General features: G+C 38.2%; 1 protein-coding gene across 2 annotated transcripts in view; it reads right to left on the bottom strand.

The window, feature by feature from the left end:
* The window catches only part of CFAP299 (cilia and flagella associated protein 299), a 451,865-nt gene that overhangs the window by 173,637 nt on the left and 265,060 nt on the right, over nucleotides 1-13,168 (bottom strand). The window contains exon 4 of one of the 2 annotated variants that reach the window (XM_084759751.1): nucleotides 850-909. The exons of the other annotated variant lie outside the window; for it this stretch is intronic. Coding sequence (XP_084615877.1) covers nucleotides 850-909 — 60 coding nt within the window. The remainder of the gene's footprint in view (nucleotides 1-849; nucleotides 910-13,168) is intronic. 2 annotated transcript variants of the gene reach the window in all.

Below are 13,168 nucleotides of genomic sequence, written 5' to 3'. Positions count from 1 at the left end.
GATCATAATGAGTGAGTTAACCCAGAAGCAGAAAGACTCAAATGGTATATACTCACTTATATCTGCATATTAGCCCAAGGGGCATGTCCCACGAAAGCCTTCACTTACCAGGAAACTGAGACAGAGGGAAGGACATTCTAGTGGGACTCTAGATGAGAGAATCATGGGAGAATGGCAAAGTAGAAGGATCCAGAGGGTCCTAGAAGCCTACAAGTAGAACATTATGATAGGCAGATTTGGGCACAGGGGTCCCGCTCAAACTAAGGCACCAGCCAAGGACAATACAGGCGGTAAACCTTAAACCCCTACCCAGATCTAGCCAATGGACGGAACACTCTCCACAGTAGAGTGGAGAGTTGGATATGACTTTCTCACATACTCTGGTGCCTCACCTTTGACCATGTCCCCTGGAGGGGGAGACCTGGTGGCACTCAGAGGAAGGACAGCAGGTAACCAAGAAGAGATTTGATACCCTATGAGCATATACAGGGGGAGGTAATCCCCCTCAGGAACAGTCATAGGGGAGGGGAACAAGGGGGAAATGGGAGGGAAGGAAGAATGGGAGGATACAAGGGATGGGATAACCATTGAGATGTAATAAGAATAAATTAATAAAGGAAAAAAATTTTTAAAAAAAGAACATATGACCCACAGCAAGCATTCATTTACTTAAAGCTTGCAATGACAATGCCTGACATGCATCAAAACAAGCTATGCTTATTTCTTAAGTAAAACCAAAAGAATAAATGTATTTTTTGGTGTTTGAGGAAGGAGGGAAATTATAAATACTATTAAAAGATGAGAAACTGACATGGGCCGTAGATGTTAGCTTACCTTACATTTGCTTACCTTCATAACAAGTATAAGAAATACTACGAATTTAAGTCTATCAATAATCACTGATTGGATCTGTAAATGAATTAAAACATATTACTTTCATTTTTTTAAATGGGAAAGATCTTTAAAACATTTAAGTTTTAAAACAAGAAAGTTAATGTTTTATACACGAGGAACATAGGAGTAAAGAGGTCACAATAATTTTAACCAAAGTCTTACTGTGAAATAAAGAGATGAGTACACTGGTTAGGTTCATGTGTTTCTACTTATGAACTAAAGTTTGCCACTTTTCAAAGTTTATATACAGAAGGACTAACCTGAAAAGATACTGCATTTGGGATAGGGACTTAGGGAGGTTATAAAGGTTTAAATGAGGGCATAATGGTAGGGGTGTGATAAACTTGATTCAGTATTCTTACAAGGATAAGAGCCAGCAGGAATGTAGACACACACAGAGAGCGAGACCATGTAAGGACACAGCACAAAGGGAGCAGGCTGCAAGACAGGAGGGAAATCTCAGGAGAAACCCTGACTAGAAAACATTGGTCTTAGACCACAACTTCCAGATGATAGGTGAGGGGGAAAATTCTTTGCCTTGAGTCACTCATGGTGTTAATTAACCTTCTGATTCTGTAATAAAGTAATATCATTAGCCTATGAAAAAAAACACCAGTTTCCTTTTATCTTGTTTACAAGATCCTCCCATTTAAAACGGCAACCCAGTTCTTACTTTGATCCCATCATGTCCTTTAGTGTCTAACACTAGTATTACTGCTTTGTGCTCTTATTTAACAGCAATAAGTTTTTTATTGTTTACTTTTTAAATGTTATTTACATTCATTGAAAAACTACTGATACAGAGAAGTTTTTAATGTACACATAAATTGTGTGCACTAAACTTTAAAGTTCCCTTTATCTCTAAGATTTTCTGATTTTTTTCTTAGAAAATGCTTAGAGAGCATTTAGTCACAGCTGCTACGCATAAACAATTTCAGTGTATTTTTTGAAAAATATTTTTATTCTTATTTGATATACTCAGTTATTTCTTATCCATCCAAACAGAAAATATTGTTATCATTCAAATTTGTAGACCACTATCCTAGTGCTCATTATATATATACATAGTTTATACACACACATATGATTGGGTTTAACAAAACAGGTTTTCCTTGTATCTTGGTACATTTAATAAATATAAATAAGGAATGTTGAGTAAATCAGAGCATGCAAATTCCTTTCTTAAGATGACTACAATTCTGTTATAATACAGTAGGACACTCGGGATAAGTTATAGCATAAATACAAACAGGGCACCTCACATCTAAGGTTCTTCATGCAATGCTTTCCACAGCCCGCCTAGCATTTACAAGTGGTGGCCTTGTTTTTCTCCTCTATCTTTCTTTGCTTTTCCATCTCAGAAAACTTAAAAGCATCATCCACCTGCTTCAGATAAACTCAAGACTGTCTCACAAGCAGATACTTCTTCCAAAACCAAATTAAATCGAAAGCAGAAAGGAGACCAGAGAACATTCAATTTCCTTTAGGCTCCCTGCCTAATTCAGCTTGGGCTCAAAGCCCAATTTCCATGGAACCTATTCTAGTTTCTTTAAAGTCCTGGATAAAAAGACAATCACTATTATCGTGATCTCTTACTCTTATCTAGCTTATCATATCCAGCAAACCATTTCCTAGACTCTGGCTTGGTTTTGTGAGGGCTGACTCTGTGCGTGCAAGTTTGAATGGGCTTGATTAGGGGACTCATCACCAGGCAACTAAAAGTGCATTACAATAAGAGCACATAATATCCTCTATTTCACTATCTGCTCGAATACACGTTTGTGAAAACAGCTGTCTGTTTCCAGTACTAAAGCATTTTTATTATTAAACAATTAACTATTGTTGGACTATGAATGTGATTTGAATCTTAAAATGCTTGAGGGCGATCAGAGGCTATCCCATATCTACCAACTGAAGAAAACCAAAACCACCTGATTGATACCAGCCTTTTAATCTAACAACAACAAAATAGGAGAAAGAGTTAAAGAATCTTAAAACTGAATGAATTACTTATTCAGAGAAATAGTACCCTTTTAGTCAGACCATATGCAGAACTGTTACATCACTTAGGAGAACACGTATTCCCAGATGAAGTATTTTAAATAACTAAACTAGGCCTACTTCAAACAGATTTGTCCTATAAACCGTTTTGTGTGCCCTCTGTTTTGTACCTAGAGCCTACTAACATTTTCAAAGTCTTCTAATTATTAATCAATTACAACATCCAGGAAGTACACTTGAAACCCAGGCTGATTAATTAATTTATATATTTATAACATTTCCTAAGTTAGGATGTGTGACTTTAATTCTGTGGAGACATGCTCTAGGAACTTGTTTTCTCATAGTTAAAACTCTGGTAAACTGTTGCACAGAGATTCACCTCCATCATCTGTGCTGAGACTTGGCTAGAGTGATCTTGCGCAGGTCTTGTACCAATAATCCTGGGCAGTGTGAGTTCATGCGTACGACAACAACGTCAAATCCAGAGTCTTGTATTGCATAGCGCCCCTCTCCCTTGTCTAGTCCTGACATTCTCTCTAGCTCCTCTTCTGTGATATTCCCTGAGTGTAAGTTGTTGGGGGAGGAGAGTTGAGAGGGAAACACACTGGGGCGTGGATATGGCTCAGCTGGTAAAGTGCTTGACTACTGGATATGAAGCCTTTCATTGGACCCCTAGTTCCCTACAAAACCAGACACAGTGGTGTACACATCTATAATTCCAGCACTCAGAAGGTTGAGGCAGGAGAATGAGGAATTCAAGATCATCCATAACTATATAGAAAATTTGAGATCAGCCTTGGCTACACGAGACACTGGCTGTATTGGAGGAATCTCAGTCAAAGCATCTTCTGACTAGGACAGTGGTAGGTTCTCCTAAACACTACCAGAGTCTTCAACAGTGAGGCCAGAGAGTCCATAACCTCCAGAGTAATCCGAGGAAGCAAGACAACTGAAGAAACAAAGGGCTCTAGATGCAGTCCTAGACAAAATCTTAGGAATAGATTTTAGTTATTAATAATTTATCAATTATTAATTAATAAATTTGTTCAATTAATTCTGACAAATGTTCCCAACCAATGGAAGATAATAACAGCATAAAGTGAGTCTACAATGTACATAAACTCTGTAATACTCAATCATTTTCTATAAATATAATTCATTTTCTGTAAATCTAACTCATTCTAAAAATAATAATGCTGTTTGAGGGGGTAAAACAAAAGTCATTCTGCAGTTCCCCCTTATTGAAAATCTTAGAACACAGTCCTAAGTCACAATATGGTATTTTTTGGTGAATACTTGGCAAAAATGAATGTAATTTTATTTGGCTGAGGCAACATTTTCAAATTAAGATTGAGCTCAGGTTTTATTTCAGCTTCCTGATAACTATGTTACCCAATCGAGTCACTGTTTTCACACTTATCATCATGGTACAACTCTTCCCAAACTCTAACAAAGGCATCTGCTTGCTGATACGTGACAGTGAGCCAACAAACTGCAAGCCCCAGAGCTAAGGCTAGGCTGAAGTGGGATCTACATGAAATCCATTAAATTTGTTATATGGAAGCTCCCAAAACTTTTGCCACCTTGTTAAACATCATCCTTTAAGTGTGAAATAGTAACTTGTGTTTTGTTTTGTCTTGTTTTGTTTCAGCCTTGATTGTAACCATTTGAAAATGGTTACAGTCAATTGAAACCATGATGACTAGTGGACTAGATGGATGGATTAGAAGTACCCTGAATCTTACTGCAAGGCACACAACACTGGCGCCACCCATGAAATGAGCAGGGATGCCTACAGCAGAGCTCCAGGCAGCCACACTTCCTGCCCCCAGTTCCGTTACTGTCACCTAGTACCCCTGCTGTGTTTGGCTCAGGCACAGGGATCTGCATGCTTTTATTGGAAGTCAGTTTTTACACAACACAAACCTATTTTAATTACAGTACTACAGTTTTTCTTTAACATTTTACAAATTTGTTTTCTTACAAGTATATGTTGCATATTAAACAAATTTCTTCCTCAACTCTCTATCTTCTCTTTTATCTCCCTTAAACCTTCTAACATGATTCATGTAAATGTTACTGTAAATTTTAAGAGATAAATGAAATTATCTAATTTTCAGTTTATAGCAAAGTAAAAATGATAGAGTCTTTGTGGAAAACTCACATCTGTAAAGAGTTGCAAACAGACTGAGCCAAATTTCCCTAGGAACAGACTGAGACCATATTGACAATCTGGCAATAATCATATTTACTATAAATGATGAAAAAGACCACTTGTGTTATACACACTGGCATGAAAGGCCCTGAGATACAATTGCTTTTATAGTTTATGACACGTGGCAAATTAAGTCATATTTTATAGATTTCCATTCTACTCATTCTTAAATACCACTATGCAGCTAAATAATATTTTTCTCCCTCCTTCCTCCCTCCCTCCCTCCCTCCCTCCCTTCTTTCCTCCCATCTTTGTTCTCTTTCCATCTCTGCCAGGATCTCACATAGCTCTCCTTGGCCTCAAACTAACTACATAGGTTAGAATGACTGTGCGTTCTTCCTGCCTCCACCTCTGCAGTGCTGGAAATACAGACCGTGTGTAGTTATGTCAGTGTCTGGGATCAAGCTAGGCCCTAGAATGCTGATCAAGCTATACCCTGGCCCCCAAATAATATGGAAATTATCTTTTTTGAGAGACTATAATTAAATCATTTACTTCTTCTGTTTTCTCTTTATTCATTAATCATCTCTCTCTCTCTCTCTCTCTCTCTCTCTCTCTCTCTCTCTCTCTCTCTCTCTCTCTCTCCCTCCCTCATACACACACACACACACACACACATACACACAGGCACACACACATACACACACATACACATACACACACACAAACACACACACACACACACATGCCACTCAGTCAGTATGATACTACTTGCATGTATGTTATCAAGGCTGACATTTGGTATTGGATAACTGATTGGTGTGCTCGTCTCTGGCAAAGACTGTTTCTCTCACTCTCAGCATGCCTTACTTGCCTTTAGCTCTTAGCATGTTGTTGAGGCATCATGGTCTTTCCCAGTCCACTTAAGCATGTGCCAAGCAACAAAAGGACACTCGTAACTGGTACTGTAAACCTAGCAGACTACCCAGGGATGGGGAAGTCATGGATCCTGGAGGACAACCACCAACAGCCACTTTACCAAACCACCATAATCTTTTACTGCACTCTTAGTATTTGTCCCTAAATTCTATAACGACAGATAGGTATAATCTTCACCTCTTGTCAAGTAAATTTCTCTTTGCAAAAGACAGAGGCCATTACAGAAAACCACAACCAAAACGCAGACATGTGGAGCTCAGTCTCAACTGACACATCAACAACACAGCTCCTACACTCAAGGCTCAGGGAGCATTGAGGGAGACAAGATGAAGATGCTGTAAGAGCCAGAGGACCAGGGACTTTGCTGTGGGTTTGAATATCACAGCAACACCAGAAGCTGCACCCATGGAGTCTCAACATGACTCTTCACACTTCTTTTCAAGATCTTTACTCTGAATAGCAAAAAACAAGTTTATGATAACTAAATCATGGATAAAATGAGAAAATGGGGGAGGGGCTAGAGAGATGGCTCAGAGGTTTAGAGTATTGACTGCTCTTCCAGAGGTCCTGAGTTCAATTCCCAGCAATCACATGGTGGCTCATAACTATTGATAATGTGATCTGATGCCCTCTTCTGGCATGAAGGTGTACATGCAGGCAGAACACTATATGTAATAAATAAATAAATAATGATAAATGGATATGAATTAGATATAAATGGACTCTAGATTCATTTGCTATTATTTTGTACTATAACCATTTATCCACATATTAATTTCCATCAGGCGTATACCATATTTTATAATAGATTTATATCAAGCCAATAGGTAATCATATCTATGCATATGTGTATAGATATAAGTATATATGGAAAATAGTATGCATAAATTTATGTTTCTTTAAAAAGTAAATTTGGACTATGATGTTTAAAACTTTCCATCCTATAAATTTTGCTGTTATAGAGGTAAGTTGTAGACATCTTTTCTCTTAATGATGAAGATAATGACAATTAATTTGTTTTTCATTTTTTGAGACAAAGTCTTCCAATGTAGCCCAGACTGGTCTCAGACTTCCAATTCTCTCATCCCTGGTCCCGGATGCCTAGCATGCAGCTGCGCACTAGCACAGCTGTCAGGCTGGCTGGCTGGTCTTGGTTGTCAAATTGACAGTTTGAGGAATGTGTACAGATTAGTGAAATAACATTTCTGGATGCATGTCTGTGAGGTTGTCTCTAGAAAGTACTAACTAAGGTGGAAGGCCCAGCCTGGGTGTGACTGTAGGAGCCTGTAAGCTGGAAGCCTAGAATCAAAGAAGAAAAGGCAAAGCCCACTGACATTACTGCTTCCTGCCTACCGTGCAGGAAGATCCTCTCTCTGCCACACCTTTTCTCTCACTTTTGTCTGAAGCATAGAAACTACAACCACCAAATGAGTCTCTTTTCTCTTCAGTTTGTTTTGCTTGGGCATTTTGCTGTAGTGACAAGGCAAAACAAAAAACATAACAACAACAAAAGCAGCCTACTAACATAATACTTGTCAAATGCTTTCACGAAGGTTTTTACTGATCTGGGACCATTACTGTGAGATCTACATGCCATGATACAGGATTAATGAGTGGATTTCTAATAATTATATGACCCAAATAGCCAATGCTCTTGTACAACGAGTTTCACTTGGAAATGCTTGTGATAGCATTAACTTATTGAGATCAATGGTATCCACACACTTAAATACAAGGGTAGTAATTTCAAATTATAAATGAGACTTTCAGGCAAATATTTATGCTTTTCAGCGTTTTTGTCATTGTTACAACATATCTGAGAAAAGCACTCTGGGAGGTGGTTTATGTAGACTCCTGGCATCAGAAGTTTCTATCAGTCAACTGAATCCATTACTTTCAGGCCTGAGGTGAAACAGAGATGCCAAGGAGGAAGGATGTGGCTGAGGAAAGATGTTTAAATCATGGCATCCAGGAAATCCAAAGGAGTAACCAGCTAAGACAAATTCTTCAAATGCTTGCCCACAGTGCCTCGATTTCTCACCGGCCTCCACCCTCTACAGTTCTACCATCTTCCAAGTGACTTAATTTCTATAACCATATAGGGCTTAAACTACCAATTAGATCAAAGCCCTCAAAGTCAAGTCCTCTTTGAGAGCACCCTCAGCGATGCACAAAGCATGCTTTTCTCATCTTCCAGATATCTCTCAATCCATTGAAGAGCAACCTCCACAATTAAGACTTCTTCTAAGAACAAGAAATGAAAATCCTATTCTCTCTGTAGACTGGTGCCTTCCATATCTGATACACACTTTTTATTCCAAACGTTCCCAAATGAGAATACAATAGCTTGGTTTGCTTCTAAGAGTGTTGTATTCTTTCAAATCTATCTTTTATTTGCTGAAGAAAGGGGGAAATCCTTGTCTGAAAACATAACCAGCTTATTGAGCTTGAGAAATAACCAGGGCTTCTTAAACCAGACGAATCACTAGAAACAGAAATAACATTCTACTGTTTGCCATTAATCTACCTCAACATACCACAAAACCAAATAATGCTTAGAAGATGGCTGAAAACTTTCTATGCAAAGAGCACATCCTTGTATAATTCAAGTGCATGTTTTCTGTATAAACATATATGCATAACTTGAAATAACATGTTAGATGAATATTAAGTTCAAGCTATTGTTTATTTAAGTGTTTGGAGCAGCCATGTGAACTATTGGAACAACTTTCTGAATTTTCCTAATGTACCTAGCCTCTTTTTTGTTAAGCAACATCGCCTATAAATTTATCTGGATTGTTTTTTTTTCCCTTATAAGAGTGAGTTTCCAAAGTGAGTGGCATTTTCTATAGCATGTAATATTGAGTCTGTTTCTGAGGTAAATTGGAATTGCCTTGAGCTTTTAAACACGGCACTGAAGCTAGCACATTAAGTTAAATTAAGAGCAACACTTGAAACTCTGTCTTAAAAAAACCAAAAAACAAAACAAAACAAACAAACAAACAAATGAGCAACACTTAACTTTGGGTTTATTCTGGTTAACATCCAGAACTGATCTTTATCATATATGAAGCTTTATAATCTCTGAAGTGATCTCATTGGTAGAAAAACAATTCATCTTTTGATTATCATTCATTTAATAAAAATTCTTCACTGATTACCTACCAAAAGAGCTAGTTCTATCTTTATACTATACTGTGACTCCCATTTCAAAAATTGTTTTGTATTGTGCTACAAGCTAGTAGTAGTGTACAACCAGTAATCATTTCAGTATGAATGTGTATTAAATGTAATACCTTTTATTAGGCACTGCTTATTTTTCTAGAAGAATGCCCTCTAATACACTGTATCCACTGTTTCATGCCCTGTGTTAGCAGAGACAATTAGGTATCTGCTAATATTAGCTATACATTAAAAAGATAGTTTAGTAGTGCAATAAACACACATGTCTTTTTATGTCTCAAACACATTTACGGATTTTTAGTTTTAGTTCAATATGGTTAATACAGCTACCAAAATGTTAAGTTATGGTAAATAAATGCATATATATATATATATATATATATATATATATATATGTATATATATATATGGTATCTAAATAATACATAAAACACACACAATCATCTCTCAAAATTATAGTCACCTCAACATGATAAACAGTTCTAGTTTCACTTTGGGTAGCAGTGCAGAGAGCATTTTAAACACAGGGCATTGAGGCTAACACATTAAGTTAAATTAAGAGCAACATTTAACTTTTGGGTGGCAGCACACTTCATATTGGTTCATATGTATATTTCTAGGGGTTGTGGTGAGAAGCCATGCAAATCACTTTAATAGTTATGGTCATCAGAAGTCAAAAATCAACACTAAGTTTTATTTCAAGGCTTTAGTAGATGATAATTTTATATGTAGCACCACTGTTGGCATCTTTTCCTAACCAACATCTGTTGAGTATCCATTATGAATATGCATTTCTAATACAAGGATTGCACAGTAATGAGCTCCATGTTGAGAGCCATACAATACATTAAGTAAAAAAAACAGTGGAGCAAATGTGAGGGCACCAGAAGGAGGATGGAGAAGGCTTTTCTACAGAAGTCCAGGAGGGTTTATCTGGTGAAAGCAGAGAAACTTGATAACCATTTGGGACAATTTCTTCTCTGCTTCTCTCATTTCAACTGGCCTGGTAAGAACCCAGGTGAGGCTGAAAGGGCTCCTCTGTAGTTCCTGGAGAAGACGCACACTGGTGAGTTCTCCCTGACCTGTGTGTGCCAGGCTATCTGTATTTCTAGCCAAAAGTGAAGACTTTTTTTAATGCTGAGGGGCAAAGGTTAAAGCAAGATGGAAAACTAGTCTTCCTGTACACCTGAAAGCAGTGGGCAGCATCCCATAGCTGAAGGATACGATCCTCAAAGCAAACTCTGAGTGCCTATGGCTTTTCTCCAAGTAAATAGCAAGATTTACTAGGAAAAACCATGAAACTAAATCTTTTCCTTCAAATATTCCACCCTTTCTGGAACATTTCCAATCAGATTGGTCCTTTTCCTGCTTAGAGTGTCTACATTCAAAATACATAATTCTGTTTTTTCAACACAGAGAAATCTCTGTGCAGTATTTTAAGGAGAACTGGCTTAGAAGGACTGAAGTTTAGGAAGTTTTTTGTTTATGTTTTTAATTTTTATTTTATTAGTCCATATGTAAAATTGATAATTTCAAGAAGGATGAATAATTAAAAACTCAAAGGAAGATAAAAGATACCATAGAATACAGCTATTTCAAAAGTCCAAACATGTATTTGGTTCAATCTATGAGCTGGTTTTCTGGCTAGATTTTGTCTACCCTGTACATGATGGTGGAGTAGAATGTGTCTCCACCAAGGTCTTTGGCATATTTTTAGAGATGCAATAAAATAATCTTAGAGCAGATAATACAAATGTCCTGTTTAGGGCTGAGCATGCAACAGTCAGCTTATTCTGGTGCTTCAGCCAATCAGAGTTTCCTCAGTAACAACTCACTACTGGAAGTGAGGCTCTCCAGACCAGAGTTGAAAGGATTGGTACTTAGCAGGTCAATCTATATCATGTAATAAGGTGACAAACGATAACCCAGGAATCAGACTTACAAACAAACCAACAAAGGGCTGAGTTAAAAGCTAAAGAAAAAATTTAAAACTAAGTGATTATTCTAGGATCTAGGGATTGAACAGATGATAATTGTGACACACAAAAAAGTAATGATTAAAAAAAAAATAATAATGGTGAAAAGTTACCCAGCCTGACTGACCCAGAAAACCATAGCTAGTGAACTTAAATAACAGAATCACTTGTTATTTAAAATCAGGAAGTTCTGTCCTTTCTCTTAGAAAATTGAGTTTGCCTACAGAGCTGGGTGCCTGAGCTGATGAGGGAGCACAAGCAGATGGAGTTGCAAAGGTAACAACAGCCAGAGATAAGGGGATTAAGTGAAAACAAAAGCAAGTTAAGAAATAGCTGCACCTGCACCCAGTAAAGCTCGGAAATGGCCAGTGGGCCCAATAGAAACCAGAACGCTGGACTCTGTACAATTTGAAAGTTAGTTTACAAGCCATTATGGTGCATTTCCGCATTCATGCCTTTCCCTTTATTGTCACTGGGTAGGTGGGGAGTGGGGTGGGGGAGGTGCAGAGGTTGAGGGAAAATTGCCAGGGGGCGGCTTTTCAAATGCAGATCTGGTAACTTTTCCAGGTCTGTGTTTGTTTTGTTTACCCACATATTCTCAGCTAACCTTTATGTTGCAGCAGGGAATCACCATCACGGTACACCACTTTAATATGTGGTTTGGTCTGCTATTAAAGCTTTCCTGAGGTAAGAATGAATAAACAAACAAACCAGTCACCTACAGCCTTCTCAGTGTTTTCTTTTTCTTGTCCATGAGGAAAGTAGGTGCCATGGATAAATGCATAGTCGGGAAACAGGACAGAATATTATCTTTTATGCTTGTAAGTCATCTTTTCTGTCAGATATTTACAAAGTAGTGCCAGATGGCCAAGATACAGTAGATGCAACGCATTGAAACTATGGGGAGAAGGAGCTGTGTAAGCTTCTTTCCTCAGGAAGCCTTCTCAGAGAGGTTCCAAAGTATAGGTTTTGGAATCTGGGAGGCAGAAGAATCCTCGGAGGCGGGAAGAAGTGAGGCTGGAACTTGTCAGTCATTCAGCTGTGAGTTTAAACAATGTCAGCCCGTACAAAGCATGAAGGCTTGAAAAAAAGTATTAGTCATCAATTGCTCTAAACTTCAAAATCTGGGTTTAAACAAACATTTGTAGTCCCACAGTGTCTGAGTCAAGAATGAGATCCTGGCTTAACTAGGTGCCTTTAGCTAAAGTCTCTCCTAAGGTGGCAGTCACTCCATGTGCCAGGGCTGCAGTTGGCAAGGACAGACCACCAGGCCTAAAGGACCCACTGCTCTCCCCAAAGCTGTTTACATGAGCCCAAATTTCCTCCCTTAGAGCGAGTGACTACAGGAGTGCTGAGAGAGAAAGCCATAGTTGTTTTATGCTCCGGTATCAAGACAGGCCAGACTATGATTTCTGCCACACTTCACTCGAAACCATTCACAGAATCCTGTAACGGGAAAGTATTACATGTGGACAAGGAAATTAGGGCCAAGGGTCACGGGGAGAGAGGACCCCGGACAGAGGTTTTCTAGTACAAGAAAATGACTTTACCCATTGACAGAGGTTACGGTGGTGTCACTGAAGTAGAATAAGAAGCAACGAAAAGAACAGTTAGCTTGCAGGAGTACAAGACTAAGTTTTCCCACAGACCACCAAATATCACTCTTCCTGTAAGAGCAAACTAGTGTCTTTACATCTACATGGGGCAAGGAATCTATAAGAAGCTTTATAGCTACATCAGTACCTCAGACATTTACTTAAGAGTAAACGTGAAGGATGCATTTGCATTTCATTGTTTTAATTTTTTGTAAACTCTACCTACCCAATAAAACAACAATAAAATTTACCTTTTCCCCTTCTCAATGAAATACTGGCCCCAAATTACAGTGATGAAGGGGGGAGTTCAAAGTTTGTTTTGTGAGTTAGTTACATGGAGCTGTTAGGCAGAACACGTTTAAAACCTGGTGAAGGCACTGATAGGAAGTGCAAAGCACATCCTTAGGTAGGTCAGTACAAATCCC

Source organism: Acomys minous, assembly GCF_964271855.1.
Source record: "Acomys minous genome assembly, chromosome: 15".
Taxonomy (NCBI): Eukaryota; Metazoa; Chordata; class Mammalia; order Rodentia; family Muridae; genus Acomys; species Acomys minous.
This window is presented reverse-complemented; position numbering and strand designations above follow the sequence as displayed.